We start from the raw sequence: 15858 nt of genomic DNA on the forward strand, positions 1-15858 counted from the left end.
CGGCTTTTCGCTGATTAACGTAGGACCTTATTATAGTGTAGTGAGACTATTTCGGTAGGCTATGTTTTCCTATATAATTGACGTTTTTAACATATCTCATAATTAGTTTATCTATTCTTCCACTTGCTGAATGGAACGTGAATCGTAGAATTTTTCCATGAGTGTTGAATATATACTTACAGAGACTCTCTTTGTGATTGTTTTTAAGAAAGTGTTATATGCTTCCGGGATCGGATTCTGATCAACTTGTATAGTAGAGTGTAAACATACTTTTAATACGTCACGAGTTATCAATACTCGTAGTGTTTCAGTCGTAAACATAAATAGGTGACCTACGTGTTCCACCGTTATTGTTACATGCGTTTCTCGAATAATGAGTTATTACTCTTTAAAAGTGTGTCGTTAAATTTTACCAAAGTTTATTCAGAGCTCTTCTAGTTCCGAGATACTAAATTTCCATATTGTCGTGGTTCCTCTGAGTCCTTTACTTCCGGATGCAGTCGTGTGATGTGTTTTCGCATCGATGCCGCATACAATAATCCACGATTGTGAGGACTTTAAAACTTGCTACGTACCCTATTTTTTTGACTAGGTGATAAGTGGTGTTTTAACCACGATTCATCTATGATCTTCGTTTTTTTACAGTCACATCCAATATGTCAGGCTACTATGGGTATATGGGTTCATACACGTAGTTCTGTGATCTCTAAGGATCTGGACTTTGCTAAGAGCCTAGTTATTACATTACTCGACCTATCGCCCATATATTGAACTAACATTTTCACCCTCGTAAGATAAAAACATGTCCGGATACCGATGATCGGCACTCATATCTTGGAATACAAAGTACGTTCTAAGCGGAAAGGTCGTGTCAATCGTCAGTCGGATGTCATAGTTAGCTATTAATTATATGATGTATATAGGACTGGGAATATTCCGATTCAGTCGGATTATTATTATTGAAGTATACAAGTTGTTATATGGTCACTACCTGCGTCCAGTATCAGATGCTATACTGTATGTATGAACTGTGATACCCTTTGGGCCAACCGTTGGGTCCCATCGGTCCCGTGACTCGAATGTCATGTAGATAGGTGGGTTGCACGATGAGACTGTCGAGGAAAGGATCCCATAAAATAGTTCAAGTCCGAGCTGCTGGCAGGGGACAAGCCAGACGTCCGGTGGTTGTAGTCACGCACACAGCAGGTACGAACTCATGAACCGACTCAATGTGAAATTCCTTTCCTGTACGTCTACATCTTAATTTTAGATTCCGTTAAACCAGGCTAAGCACTGCGAATTGACCGTTTCTAGCCTTTTCCAACGAAGCGCGGTTGGCAATTACCTTGTCGCTTACCGTAGTAGACCTAGTAGACCCTACTAAGACTCTGCGTTAGTTTTGTGAAACTGTTAAGCCGGCAGACGTTCCTTTAAAAGGCCGCCCTCTGACGGCTTTTTTAACGCTGATTCGGGTGACTTGTGTAATTCGCGGAGAACCGAAGAGTTTTCGTTTTGGGCGTGGGGGGGTGGGAGTCCGCCCGCCCGTCCGTCCGTCCGTCCGTCAGTCCGACTAACGGACAACTTTTCACTTCAAAAAAGAAGAAGAAATCTAGACCGCAAAATAATTAAATAAGCGAGTGCCTGTTTTTCCTGGCCAGGGGCAGGTTCCTTGAACACAACACGAGCGTAACGTGTCTTCACGTGGTATATGTCTCGTCGGAAAGGAGTGTAGACTAGAGTGCTGACGGAGAGCACCGGAACGCCGCTCCAGCTCTTCAAATATTGCAGTACCCATAAGGAGCCGTACACACCGCAGTGTTTGCGTGGCTGTCTCTAGTTGTAAAGCACAGTGGCGATCTGTTGTTATTAGCATCTGGTTAGCTAGCTATGCTAACGAATTTAAAGAGCTTTTCTACAACCAGGTGGAAGAGAGCTCTCTCCTGAGAGGCTCAAATAACCTCAGCTCAGTGAGGTTAAGGCACACCTTGATATGATCATTATAGTTATTAATGAGACATTAGAGACTAAATGAAAAACAGGTATAAAATACAATATGACAGTAACAAAAAAGTTGTTAAAAATAACAAGAATAGAGTTTAAAAGGGGAGTGATTTGTAAAATATCCAAAAAGAAGACTCTGCTTACAGTTCTGTTTCATATGGGTGTTGAGAGATGTATCCATAGATCTCTTCATGTTGCTCTCAAAGTGCACCAGATTGATGCTTTTAACTTCAATATTAAAAAAAAAAATCTTCCCGGGGGAGCATGCCCCCGGACCCCACTAGAGGAGGTTAGGTCCCCCCCACTTAAATCTTGTTCACATGGATAGGATACTAAATACATTTGCACACATCTTGTGTCCATATCTTTCTGCCACAACCATGCACGTGCGTGCGTGCATGCGCGAGTCATGGTAAGATATCTGGATTAAGAGGTAGCTTTTTCTTTGCACAGCATGAAAGAAGGGCCAAATTAATTGGCTGTGATTTTAGTTTTTTTAAGCAGTTCAATAATTTGTAGGGCCCTCTGAGGATGTTGTAAAAATTGAAAGGAAAAAGGGTCCCCACCCCTGCTGTAAATAATAATAAAAACCCTTGATTTATAACTTAACATCTCTGTCTCCTATTGATCTGAGTATATTATAAAGAATAGCCAGTTAATTGAAGCATTATAGCAAAGGCCTTTGTCAGATGGTATATGACGTTGTTTTTTTTCTGCTTCGAATAGTTCTCTCTTTTTTCACCATACGTGTGTTTGCATCCCTGATATATATTGTACTTCTTTTATCCACAAGATGGCAGTCAAAGCTCACTAACAGAAGCACCCAGCAAAGTGTGCATCTTTCAATTCAGTTCAGATCATATTTGGCTTACAGGAGATCGCACAAACACAACATACAAGAGGACATGGGACATACTTCACCACAATTACAGCCTTAAATACAATACGAATATGTTTTAATCGAGCTTTTCCAGATTCAAATATTGTACAATTATTTTGTTGTTTTTTCTCTTTTTGTGAAAGGTGATGGAGGAAATGATGTCAGTATGATCCAGGCTGCAGATTGTGGTATTGGAATTGAAGGAAAGGTAAAGACCTCCATTTACTACATAAACAGATTTTGATTAAGATCTCAAGAGAGCTAGTTGGTTCAGTCAAAGAAACTGCAATGATCTTGAAAAACCTTATCAAACACTTAATTTAAGTCAAACAGATATTATTCCTGCAAGGCCACACATTATACCAAACTGTAAAAACTTTAGGGTAACTAGGAACAAAGTGACACATTCTGTAACTTTAGATCATTTTTAATACAATTTCAGAAGTATATGGTTTAACACTTTGGTGTTTTACAACTGCGTCTTTCTAATTGTGTGTGTGTGTGTGAATAGGAAGGGAAGCAGGCATCTCTGGCTGCAGACTTCTCCATCACGCAGTTTAAACACATCGGGCGCCTGCTCATGGTTCACGGCAGGAACAGCTACAAGCGCTCTGCAGCGCTGGGTCAGTTCGTCATGCACAGAGGCATGATCATCTCCACCATGCAGGTATTAAAACACTCACACAATATTCATGTTTAAGTCGTTTTCTCCTTGATGCCTGTTTTAAATAAGTGGTCCTGCTTTTAATTATTGCTCAGTGCTCAAGCCTGAGACAATTTTCCACATTGTGGCCAATATCATTCTTAAATAACTGACTTTATGACATCATTTCTGTTCCCTTTCCTCAGGCGGTCTTCTCTTCTGTGTTTTACTTTGCCTCTGTGCCACTGTACCAGGGTTTCCTCATGGTTGGGTATGCACCTTTTCCAAATGTCTTAATGTTGTAAAAATGTATTGTTTTAAATGTATCTGCCACCTCACAGATACTCCTATTGTAGCCAAGGGGCTAACTTGCCTGTTTAGCATCACAAAGCTATTACCTCTATATAATGGTCTTAGGACAACCAAATGCAATGGTTAATGATGGCTAATATGGCAACAGCCTTACGGTAACACAGCACAGATTTGTGGAAATATGTGGTCCATCTTAACCCTGTTTTGTTGTCTGCAGGTATGCCACCATGTACACCATGTTCCCTGTTTTCTCCTTGGTTCTGGACCAAGATGTGAAGCCAGAGATGGCTCTTCTCTACCCAGAGCTTTATAAAGACCTCACCAAGGTACAGTGCCCTTTTTTTAAATATATTACTTGCAGTGTCGCGATATGCATTCTAAATTAGAAATCCATCCAAAGCTTTTGATTTGATGTTCAAAATCAAGAACAGGATTGGCCATTTTCCTTGTTTTTTTTTCTTCTCTTCACCCACACTTACTTACATGCATCAGAAGGTAAAAAACACTTAGCGGTAGACTGAATCAGCACTTTTCAAAACATTAAAAGATTTTATTTTTTAATTAGTGAGGTGTCACGCTACGTCCACACGGCAGCGCCGCATTGAAGCTTTGCCTCCGTTGCTCGCTTCGAAAGTTGAGAAAAGTTCAACTTTTCAAGCGTTGACGGAAGCGCCAGCCAATCAAATCACATGCCAGTACAAGCTCTAGCCAATCAAACCGCGTGCTTGTGTGTCCAGGGCGGGAGATGAATGTGATTGGTTGTTGGTCGCACGCCGGTTCGGCCCACCGGCAAGCTTCAACGCACGCTGCTGTGTGGACGTACCCTAAGGGAGAAAAACCCTTTTGATCATCAAACAATTGGAAACAATCATGGGCAACTTTGGCTGTGAGGTAGTGCGGTCGTCTTTCAATTGGAAGGTTCGATCCCAGCCTTCGAAGTCGACATGTCGATGTATCCTTGGGCATGATTCTTAACTCCGGGTTGCTCCCGATGCCAACGTTGTGTAAATGTGTGTGAATGTTAGCAAGTGCCACATAGCTCTGTATGAATAAGTGAATGATGACTTGTATACTACTGTACATATAGTACTGTAAAGCCCTTTCAGGATTCTTAAAGACCGGATAAAGCGCTATAAATACCATTTACCATATCCATCAGTGCTTGAAAAATCTAATCAAATCCTGACCTTTTAAATCTAAAGTTTGTTTTCTGCAAATGTTCTCCCTAACATCAAGTCATATCATATATATGTGTTCCACTTATGGATGATGTTTCTCTTTCAGGGGCGTTCATTATCTTTCAAGACATTCCTCATCTGGGTTTTGATCAGCATCTATCAAGGTAAGGTGCTCATTCTAAAAGTAACATAATAGCTCTTATATCTGTAACTGAGCCGGGTACAGTATGGCTTGTCTGTACAGAATGTGCAGTCTGCTACTGTAGACTGTCAAAGCAACTCTTCAACCACCATTTCATCATCTCTCTCTAGCGTGTCTTAATACCAGGGTCCCCGGGCCCCCTTCAAACTCTCGGACGGTCACTTTCTCAGTATCTTAGGTTTCCAACCGCCATCCGCCTTTACATGAGGGCTTTTGTCCGTCCAGTAAATCGATATTTCTGTAATCGCTAAGCCATGCAGCGTGTGAGAAAGATCTATGTTCCTGCTGGAGCGTGACTTCCTGACAGCTCGGGGTTTTTTAATTAAAGGCCAATACCAGGTCTCTGGTAGGGGGTGGGCAGGGTTGGGGGGGCAGGTTAATGTAAAGACGATATGAGAGGACGACAGCGGAGGAGGAGGAGGAAAATATTAGCCGCCAATCTAGTTTAATTTATTACAGAGTTTGACTCGCTGGAATGTGCTGTATGGAGACTATGAAGCAGCAATTATGTGATTCGTTAGAGGCCATTGAGCTCAATTTGTGTTGGTTATGACAGAATGAAGAGCTATCAAGATACAGCAGGCGCCTAAAGATGACTGAGTGTCTGGATACTAAAATATGTTAATCAGACAGACTCACTGAAGCACCTTTAACTCTTATAAAGTTATTAAATCAGTCCTTATCTCCAGACATCCTTGCCTCAATGTCCCAGGCAGCTGACTGTGGAGCAGACCTGAGAAAAAATGATGAAGAAATAATACTTTAAAAATGACACAACCTTCTCTTTACAATCCTGGGCTGTGATCTTATTTTTTTTTTAAAACAGGTCTTATGTGTTTTCCTAACCATTTTTCCTAACCTCAGTGAAAACGTCCTTGCGTTAACGAAAGATGTGAATGAGAAATCATCCGGACTTAGGAAAAGACAATTACAGTGCTGAGACGGTGCAACTTCTAGTGGAAAGCAGATGTTACTGATGCTGTGGGAAAACCCCCATATCTTCCATAGAGGGACTAAGAAAAGAGCGTGTGTTCATATCGAGATGGTTCTTGCGGGGTCTATAAACGTGGACAGGCAAAAGATTATTTACAATTTGTTTATGAAGGTTTGAATGAAAAAACAATTGATGATATGAAATGGTAGCAGGTGCTCACCTTCAACCTCCTTTCCCCTCAGATGTATCAACATTACCCTATTTATTAGTCTCAATAAGTATGAGTGGAACATAAAAGCACTTTAGCAAGTTTTGACAAGAGGGGAAATGCTAAATAAGCAGTGTAACTGACATGATGCTTTTTTGGCCACAATAGATTGTTTCTGTGAACGGCAAAATGTTGCATCACTTAAAATGTTACCCGGCTGCAAGGAATTGTGGGACAGCGTTATCTCCTTTCCTTTAGTCGAGCATGGTCCGGTGTTTCCTATGCTGCAGGAGATAACAAAGGAAGCATTGAAGCTCCTTTCGTATCACCTAGAAAATTCAAAAATATATTATCATGGCTATCACGGTACTTCCGGGTCATTTCACTCCCTAAGGAACTTTTCAAAAATATTATTCAACAACAGCCCTTGTTTAATCCGCCTCCTCCATCACTAATGTGTTCTGGTAATATCATGTGGTTGATGTGTTTCCTCTGGCCACCAGGGGGCATCCTCATGTACGGCGCTCTGGTGCTGTTTGAGTCTGAGTTTGTGCACGTGGTGGCCATCTCCTTCACGGCGCTCATCATCACGGAGCTGCTGATGGTGGCACTCACCATCCGCACCTGGCACTGGCTCATGGTGGTGGCCGAGTTCTTCAGCCTGGGCTGCTACCTGGCCTCCCTCGCCTTCCTCAACGAGTACTTCGGTAGGTCTCCATTGACTCCACGCTTGTATCTTTGAAAACCTCGGAAACTAAAAGAAAAGCTTATTTGTTTAATAAAAAAATACATTTATGAAATGAGTTTGAATAATTGAATGTGTCAAAGTTTAATGAAAACTGAAAATATATAAATAAATATTAGAGAAGTTACCCACACAAGGCTTTTGGAAAAATGTCAGTTAACTTACATTTTGTTATAGATTCATCTGCTTATTCCTTTCTAAATAAATACATGTTGTGACATTATTTCTCTTTAAAATGTCAAAAGATATAGAACAATTATTAATGTAATTTCCCAAAACCCAAGTTAAAATTATGAAATTGCTACTTTTGTTCCACCAGCCCACCAAAACCCAAAGAAATGTAGTTTACTATTACATGTGACAAAGAAAATAAGCAAATCCTCACATTTCAGACTTTGAAATGACTAGAGCTTATTGAAATAGATCCCAAATAAGATATCATTTGAATACATTGGCTAATCCATTCTGGTCTGCTTTCATGTAGCACATAGCTCTGGCTTTTCACTATCGTAGAAGCATATCTTCACTTAACCCTTTTAATCCAGTATTAATTTGACACTTTCTCTCTGTAACTGCTTTGTTTTGAATCTAATGTAACACTACAACACTACTCCTAATGGTGTGCAGTAGTTTTAGCTCTGTGCTTTTATGCTTCCGTCTGTCTGTCCCTGTCATCACTGCTAACCTGTCTCACTGTTTCTGCTGCTCTCTTATGCTCCTGTATGTTTGCGACAGGCATAGGCAGGGTGTCCCTGGGAGCTTTCCTTGGTAGGTTGGCAGCCTGTCAGTTGATCTCCTCATGTATCTCTTTGCACTTCCCAGTGATGTTTGTCTGTGTCATCATGTTGTGTTTTTTCCATTTGAGCTTGTGTCATCATGTTGTGATTGGATTCTTCTCCGCTGTCTCTCCACTGTTCGTGTGGTTTTATCGCCCTGTGATCAAGTTGCATACTAGATTGAATGCTTACAATCCCGTGAAGTAATAAACCACAAAAAAAAAAGTGTATTCAAGCTGTTCTTCCCCCCCCCCCAGACCTGTCCTTCATCACGACGTGGCCTTTCCTGTGGAAGGTGTCGGCCATCACGTTGGTCAGCTGTCTTCCTCTCTACATCATCAAGTACCTGAAACGCAAGTTCTCCCCCCCGAGCTACTCCAAACTCTCCTCATAAGCCATGAGCTTTCCATTGTCAGCACTTTTTCCACTCGCCGATCCTCAGTGATGGACAGGTAAGGAACCACTGGAACAATCCAAAATGGAGGGAAATCAGTTCTTCGGATTATCTCACTGAGATTTGGGATTACTTGAAAAAACAGAGCACATGGGAAGACTCTAAACGATGGATTTAGTCACGCAAAAGAAGGGCAACACGGTGTGAGTGACTGCACTAAGACCCCATTTTTCATAAAGGGTCAATCTGCCTTTATTTGTTTTAACGCATTTCAAACAATCCAAATGTCATTTTATACAGTTCTGCATTTTTTTGGATGTCTACATTTTTATATGTGAAGTTTAGAATTTTTTTAGTGTCGTTTTTTTATTCTTGGTATTAATTACAGTTGCCGGCCTGCATTTTTTTAACTGAGTTGAGTAGGGACAAAAGTGTTTTCTTTGTTACTGTTAATAAAGCCTTTACATGCAGCATTGATCCTTAATGCTGTCACGGTAAAACCTCACTGCGCTAATTCTTTAAAGATAAACATTACGACATTCACAAATGCTGGTAAAACTTTATTTCTGTGCGTTTGCTGCTTCGCGTCCTTTACATTTTGTAAGACGGCGCATGACATTATCATCTCTGTATTATGAACCAGCACTCCATAGCAGCACTAAACATTGTTTTGTTAGTGTATTTGCGATGTTTGTCGATGTCTGCCAAACTTCCTGTTTGGACGTGGCCGCTCGCTTTGTGCCTCACCATGACGTGTGTTAGTGTGCTGAAGCTGCATCTCACATAAACAATCATCAGAGGTGTTTGTTTTAGTTACCTCTGCAGCCAGATGTGAACCTCGAGGAACTTCAATTCTCTTAAAGAAAACATTTTTCCGAAGAGGAAACCACTTTAAAAGTCACAACAAAGGACCCCGAATACTGACGGCTGTTTATTTTTAGACCTTTACTGACAATATGACTCCCCTGGGCTTCCATGTGACTTTGTCCTGTAGCAGACGGTGACATTGAGCTCTCTTTGAGGAGGAATGAGTTTTATCATTCCCTCTGTGTAATGCTATTGTTGAGCATGATCTAAGCTCAGTGTTAAATCAGTTTTTTTAAATATACATTTCAGTAAACAGGATTTATTATAGCTATGATTATTAGTCTGGTTGTCATATATCTTTGAATCATAGTTGAGTTAAACTCAGGTCGATCATTCCTAAACACGGCTGTTAGTTTAAATCGTGGCAACTATACTGTAAAATGTAGCTACACTATAATTAAAAAGACTAATAAATGATGCAGTTGTGCGACTGCGACACAGCGTTTTAAATTCCGTATTGACATTCTTATGAAGAGCAATTCCAAAAGTGTTTCCTGCTGAGACCTGTGTTCTGTGTATGTGATAATGTATACACTTTTCTTTCTTGTCAACTTGCTTTCCCTGTCCTACACTGCGATTTCTAACAGTATGTCTTTATTTATACAATTGTTATTGAAAATGAATAATAAAAAGAGACAACAGTTTCTATACATATCATTTTTTTTTCTAAAACATCTATATAGCAACAGAAACTCTTCAGGAGAGTTTGTTTTATTCACCATGAAGTGCATCTTGTGGCCACTAGATGGAGGTAGAGACTAAACCTTGGACATGGATGTGGACGGATGTGGCTCAAAGTAAAGTATTACACTGAAATACTTATACTGCTAATATATACTTTTACTCGAATACAATTCAGAGGCAAACATTTTACTTTATCCTCCACAATATTAATGGCCCACTTGTTTTCGGATTTATTTTATTCATTTAAAATATCATCAATACATATATGTTTTTGAATTGTATTTGTATTTTAGACTTATATAACTTTAATAGCCCCCTGTTGAATAACTTGGTAATCAAACTTTTTGCATCAGAAAGCAGATAAAGTGCTAATTTATTTTAAATATTTGTATAAAATTTGAAATTGTATTTGTATTTTTATGTTTTAAAGATCCCATTGTATATTAAGTGAGATTTATGTTGATTATAAAGCATATCTAGAAGCCATACAAATAGGCCTACTGTGAAAGTGTCAAAATGCTAAATCAACGCCGGTGACATGTGCGCAGTCTGTGTTATATGTCTGTGGTAGTGATGGTTCTTACTGATGTTTGTTTAAAAACAGTTAGCTTGTGCCAATTTATCCGCTTAATTTGCCTTTTCATGGTCAAAATCTGAGCTGGAATTATGGAACAACTTTGGGTCAAACTTTGTGATATCATTTATTTATTCATTTAAAATTCTAAATCCACAGTGAAATGCAAGGGCGTTTCCTGGACCTGGAAACATTCGGGTTTAGCCCACAGTTTATTAAGGTACATTAAGGTAACTTTCTGCTGCAACACTCCCCACACGCAAACACAGTACACCGGCGACTGTTACAATGAAGGCTCGATAATCAGCTCAAGGCATATACTGTAGGTGTAAACGGGGGTAACCTCCGCTAGAGGGTCCTCACCTCCTCTTGGGGGGTCCATTCTCCCCCGTGAAGATTTTTTTTTAAATATTGAAGTTAAAAGCATCAATCTGGTGCACTTTGAGGGCAAAATTAAGATATATGCATACTTATTTTAACACCCATGTGAAACAGAACTCCAAACAGATTTTCTGCGAAAGCCCCGGATGCCCAGCCCAGGCGACGCGCCTGGTGAAATGCATGCATTCTGTTTTGAGAAACTGCCTTTAAAGTAGCTGCCAGGACCCCCATTAGGTTGTGATGTCACAGCTAAAGTGAGCGGTATAAATGATGCTCTACTCCGTGTAACGCAGTATAAACTGAGGAGTGAGTTTCATGTGTTTTCTTCACTCCGCTGGTAAACTGCTCTCATGTCAAGAAGCAACAGATCAGTGCATGCGCTGCATCGTCCAATCAGTGAGCGATACACAGTAAGGAGGCGGGGCGACTGTCTGAGGATTTCACCGGAGGATGGTCCGGTAGTTCCTCGACTATCGCTCATACATACTAGTGACTAGTTATGGCTCTTTGAAGGGAGCCGGATCTTATGGCTCCGTTCCTTTCAAAGAGCCATTCAAAAGAGCCGTTTTTTTTTTAAAGGGGGCGGGGTTACTAGGTTTATCTGCGAAATAATCACCAGGATAATGATTGACTGTATTGCCAGACCTAATGTCAATAATCCGCATTGTAAACATGACAAGGTGGCGCCATATTCATGTCAGTGAATGTACTACTTTGAATGTACCCTCTGTAAAGGGGACCTATCATGCAAAATGCACTTTAGTACGTCTTTTATACACGAATATGTGTCCCCGGTGTGTCAGGGAACTCACCAAGTGTCAGAAAACACAACCCTCTCTCTTTTCCTCCATACCCAAATCTCTAAAAACGGGGCTGCAATGGAGCTGATCATTATTTGAATGTTTCTGACGTCAGAAAAGGGGTGCTCCGCCTATATGGGCAACTCTCCACCTATCAGGGGAATGAGAGACCGCTCGAAAGCGCTGGAGACGCTGTAGTACATATGCCAGGCCTGTAAGTGGCACTGTAGTCTGATGCAAAAGCAGAATCAGCCCTTGCAAAAACAGGGCCGGAAAAGAGCAAATAGAGCGAAATGAGGCATGGCTAAAATGCATGATCTGTTTGGTATTTTGAAAAAAAACTTCGTACAGACATGTTTTATATAGGTATGGACCCCTACAAACTATGTTTCAACATATAGACATGATAGGTCCACTTAAACGAAATAAATTTGCCTTTTATGAAAATTCACGGCAACTCTTAATTTTAGATACTGTGTTTGTTTAAGTGGCATCGGCGTTATTTGTCTGGACCCTGCTGTGAAGGATATTTGGCCTCTACAAATGGTGCGCTTTATCACTGCCTGGGTTTTGGTGAAGTGCTCCAAATGCTGCTGGCGTTTTGCATTTGGCTCATTTTTCCCATCCGAAAAACAACGTGGCTCTACCTGTCCTGTACCACTTGTTATGACTTTCTCTCTCGCTTATTCCATTAAGGAAGTGGGGATTTTTTTTTTACCTGGGGGGCGCTATTTTAATTAGGTCATCCCATAACCACATGCAACAAAGGTGCGGGCACGCCACGCAGTGCACTCACCAAAAACGGGGCAGACAGGTCCACAGAACATAATACTACCGGTATGCTTAGTCTACTTTAGTTACTGTACTGCAGGAAACAGACGGCACTGCGCTCAACACACACACAGACTCCAAAAAACCATGGACACCACTGGCCACAAAATGACCATAAACAATTTGTAGGCCTAAAATTGATAAGCTACGCAGTATTGCAACTAAGCAGGACACCTGCTTCTCTCTCTTCTCTATCTCCACTTTCAAAAACTCTATTTAAAAACTCATAACAAACACAATTCCGTAAAAACGTATTAAATAAACAAACGAAAAATATTAGCCTACTTATGCCAAAACAACCATTGAATCTGACTTGAAATAGGCCTAGCACATTGCAAATAAAGCAGACGGCCACTGTTTTACACACACACCACACCACCACACAACACACCACCACCACACACACACACACCCACGACACACCCACACACACACCTTTCCGTTTTGAAGATGATACATCCGAAATGGATGAACAAACCTTTGCCAGCCAGTTTCCCAGGCTTTGCAGTCTTATCCATGGGGTATTGCCCTTTCTTGTTTCCTCCCGGCCACATTCCTCCGTCCAACCTCTTGGGAAAGGCTTACGCCCTTTGAGCTAGCCAGGGGGACGTTGCATAGCGGCAGCTAACGTTAACGTTAGTGCTAGCATTATCCACGTCTGTTTAGGGCCGGCTCCTTTGTGATCGGATGTGTACTAGTCTAGTAGCAGCTTCACTTGTAGGCTTCGGGTGCTGCTAGCCTCTTTCTTCCTTGTGAATTATATTCTTTTTAGGAAAAGAGGTCAAACAGTAAAAAATGTTAAGGCCTGCCATTATAGGAGGCTTTTGTGGTTTAGCGTTCTTGGAGAGGAAAGAGCTGCCCGCAAAATAGGCGAGTGGGCTGGACACGCACCCCGAGGCTCGCCGCCGCGTCAGAGCGCTTGATGACGAATCGTAAATTTTTTAAAGGGAAACGCTTTTATTTTTATTAAATACTTTTGAAATGTATTATGTGTGTGTCATTATTACACAAATACACACTTTGCAAACTGATACCACACTGGCAATTGGGATTTTATATTTATTAGACCATTAAAAAGAAAGATCCATGCTCCAAATAAGTGGGGGTAACGGGCGTACCCCCGCGTCCAACGCCCACTACACCACTGGGTTAAAAGACCCAACCCCATCCTCACTTCCTCATGCTGAAACCTACCAATCAGAAGTATGGCGTGTCTTCACCAGAATACGTTTGGGGAACAAAAATCAAGGATTTTTAAAAGGCAGTGGATTTTGGCAAGGCAGTGAGTGGTGGACCCAACGATTGAACGATAACAAGAACGGGGCTCTCACCAAGTACGACTCGATTCCCCTCGTTCCGTTTAACCAAAAGAGCCGGTTCAAAAGAAACGCTTGTTCGCGACCAACATCACTATACATACTATCGCTCCGTTATCGCTCCTTTGGATCCTCGTTGCCTCCGGGCAACAAATTAGGCCACCTGGGACGCACTTCAAGGATGGCGCACACAATCAATTAGTGAGACCGAGACCGAGGAGCGAGGAAATGGGAAAAATTAACCAAGTGAGGACGCAGCCAGTGAGTCCCGCGTCGATGGATGTATAATAAGGAACTGGATTTACAGCGTGGGGTAGCGGGGCCCATTAATTGCCTATGAGGGAGTTGCTCATTGGCGCATGATGATAAAATGGCCCAACTTTTGTAGAGAGCGAAACGTCACCAGATTACCGCATGCCGTGAGAGAGTACCGGTATGTGCGCTTATAGCGCAATGCGCACTGTTACCAAAAGTTGGGGCCATTTTATCATCATTGCGGCCAATGAGCAACTCTCATAGGAATTAATGAGGCCCCGCCTTCCCACGCTGTATCCAGTTCTTATTATACATCCATGACGGGACTCACTGCTGCGTCTCACGCTTTGGTTATTTTCTCATTTCCTCGCTCCTCGGTTCTCGGTATCACTAATTGGATTTGTGTTGCGCCATCTTGAGTTGAGCGTCCCCAGTGGCCTAATTTGTGCCGGAGTGACCGAGGATCAAGGAGCGATAACGGGATCGATAGTACTGTATTAGTGATGTGTCGGTCGCGACAAAAGCCGATTCTTTTGGAACGGCTCGTTTGGTACGAACGAGGGGGAATCCGAGTCGTACTTGGTGAGAGCGAGTTCTTGTTATCGTTCAATCGTTGGTCCACACTCACGCCTGCCAAAAATCCACTCGCCTTTTTAAAATCTTGATTTTGTTCCCCCAAAAACGTATTCTGTGAAGACACGGCCCATACTCTGATTGGTAGGTTTCAGCAGAGGAGGTGATTGATGGGGTGGTGGTCTTAACCAGTGGTTAGGTGGGGCGTTGGATCGCGGGGGTACGCCGTACCCCCACTTATTTGGAGCATGATCTTTCTTTTTAAATGGTCTAAGTAGAATATAAAATCATGGTGCCAGTGGTTTCAGTTTGCAAGTGTGTATTTGTGTAATAATGACACACACATAATACATTTTCAAATATTATAATAAAAAATTAAAAAGCGATTTCCTTAAAAAAATTATGATTCGTATCAACTCGTGACGCGGCGGGCGAGCTCTGTGTCAGCTCGCCTATTTTGCGGCAGCTCTTTCCCTCAAGAACGCTAACCAAAAAGTCTATAATGGCCAGGCTAACATTTTCTTTACTTGACTTCTTTCTACAAGAGAATATAATTCCACAAGAAGAAAGAGGATAGCAGCCACCGAACCTAGCAAGTGAAGACTGCTACTAGACTTAGTACTTACATCATACAAAGAGCCCGGCCTAAAGACTGTGGATAATGCTAGCCACTAACGTTAACGTTAGCTGCGCTAGCAACGTTACCCCTGGTAGCTCGCAAGCTAACCTTTCCCAGAGGTCATGGACGGAGGAGATGTGGCGGAGGAAACAAGACTTACAATCAAATACCATGGGGATAGACTGCAAAGTCTGGAATACTTGGGCTGCAAACGTTTGTTCATCCATTTCTGGATGTATCAGTTCTTCAAAACGGAGGTGTGTGTGCTGTGTTGTGTGTTGATGTGTGTGTGTGTGTGTGCTGTGGTGTGTGTGTGTGTGTGTTAAGCAGTGCTGTCTGCTTATTTGCAAGGTGTAGGCTAGGCCTAATAATAATAATTTCAAGTCCAGATTCAATTGTTGTTTGCATAAGTAGGCTATATTTTCGTTTTGTTTATTAATACGTTTTTACGGGAATTGTGTTTGTTATGATGTTTTAAATAGATTTGAAAGTGGAGATAGAGAGAGAGAGAGCAGCGTTGTCTGCTTAGTTGCAATACTGTAGCTTATGCAATTTAGGCTACAAATTGGTTTATGTCATTTATGTGCCAGTGTGTCCATGGTTTTGATCTGTTGTGGTGTTGTGAGCGCAGTGCCGTCTGCTTTCTGCAGTACAGTAACTAAAGTAGGACTAAGCATACCGGTAG

At 41.6% G+C, this 15858-nt stretch overlaps 1 protein-coding gene across 1 annotated transcript in view; it reads left to right on the plus strand.

The window, feature by feature from the left end:
• The window catches only part of LOC104946679 (probable phospholipid-transporting ATPase IIB), a gene marked incomplete at its 5' end in the record, with an annotated part of 18446 nt that extends 8660 nt beyond the window's left edge, over window positions 1–9786 (plus strand). Inside the window, 8 exons of the mRNA XM_010772555.1 lie at window positions 3025–3089; window positions 3393–3548; window positions 3731–3795; window positions 4054–4162; window positions 5121–5178; window positions 6862–7065; window positions 7839–7871; window positions 8137–9786. Coding sequence (XP_010770857.1) covers window positions 3025–3089; window positions 3393–3548; window positions 3731–3795; window positions 4054–4162; window positions 5121–5178; window positions 6862–7065; window positions 7839–7871; window positions 8137–8273 — 827 coding nt within the window. The remainder of the gene's footprint in view (window positions 1–3024; window positions 3090–3392; window positions 3549–3730; window positions 3796–4053; window positions 4163–5120; window positions 5179–6861; window positions 7066–7838; window positions 7872–8136) is intronic.
• Between the last annotated feature and the right edge of the window lie 6072 nt (window positions 9787–15858).

The sequence above is a fragment of the Notothenia coriiceps genome, unplaced genomic scaffold (genome assembly GCF_000735185.1).
Source record: "Notothenia coriiceps isolate Sejong01 unplaced genomic scaffold, NC01 NC01_scaffold00011333, whole genome shotgun sequence".
In the NCBI taxonomy this organism is placed as follows: Eukaryota; Metazoa; Chordata; class Actinopteri; order Perciformes; family Nototheniidae; genus Notothenia; species Notothenia coriiceps.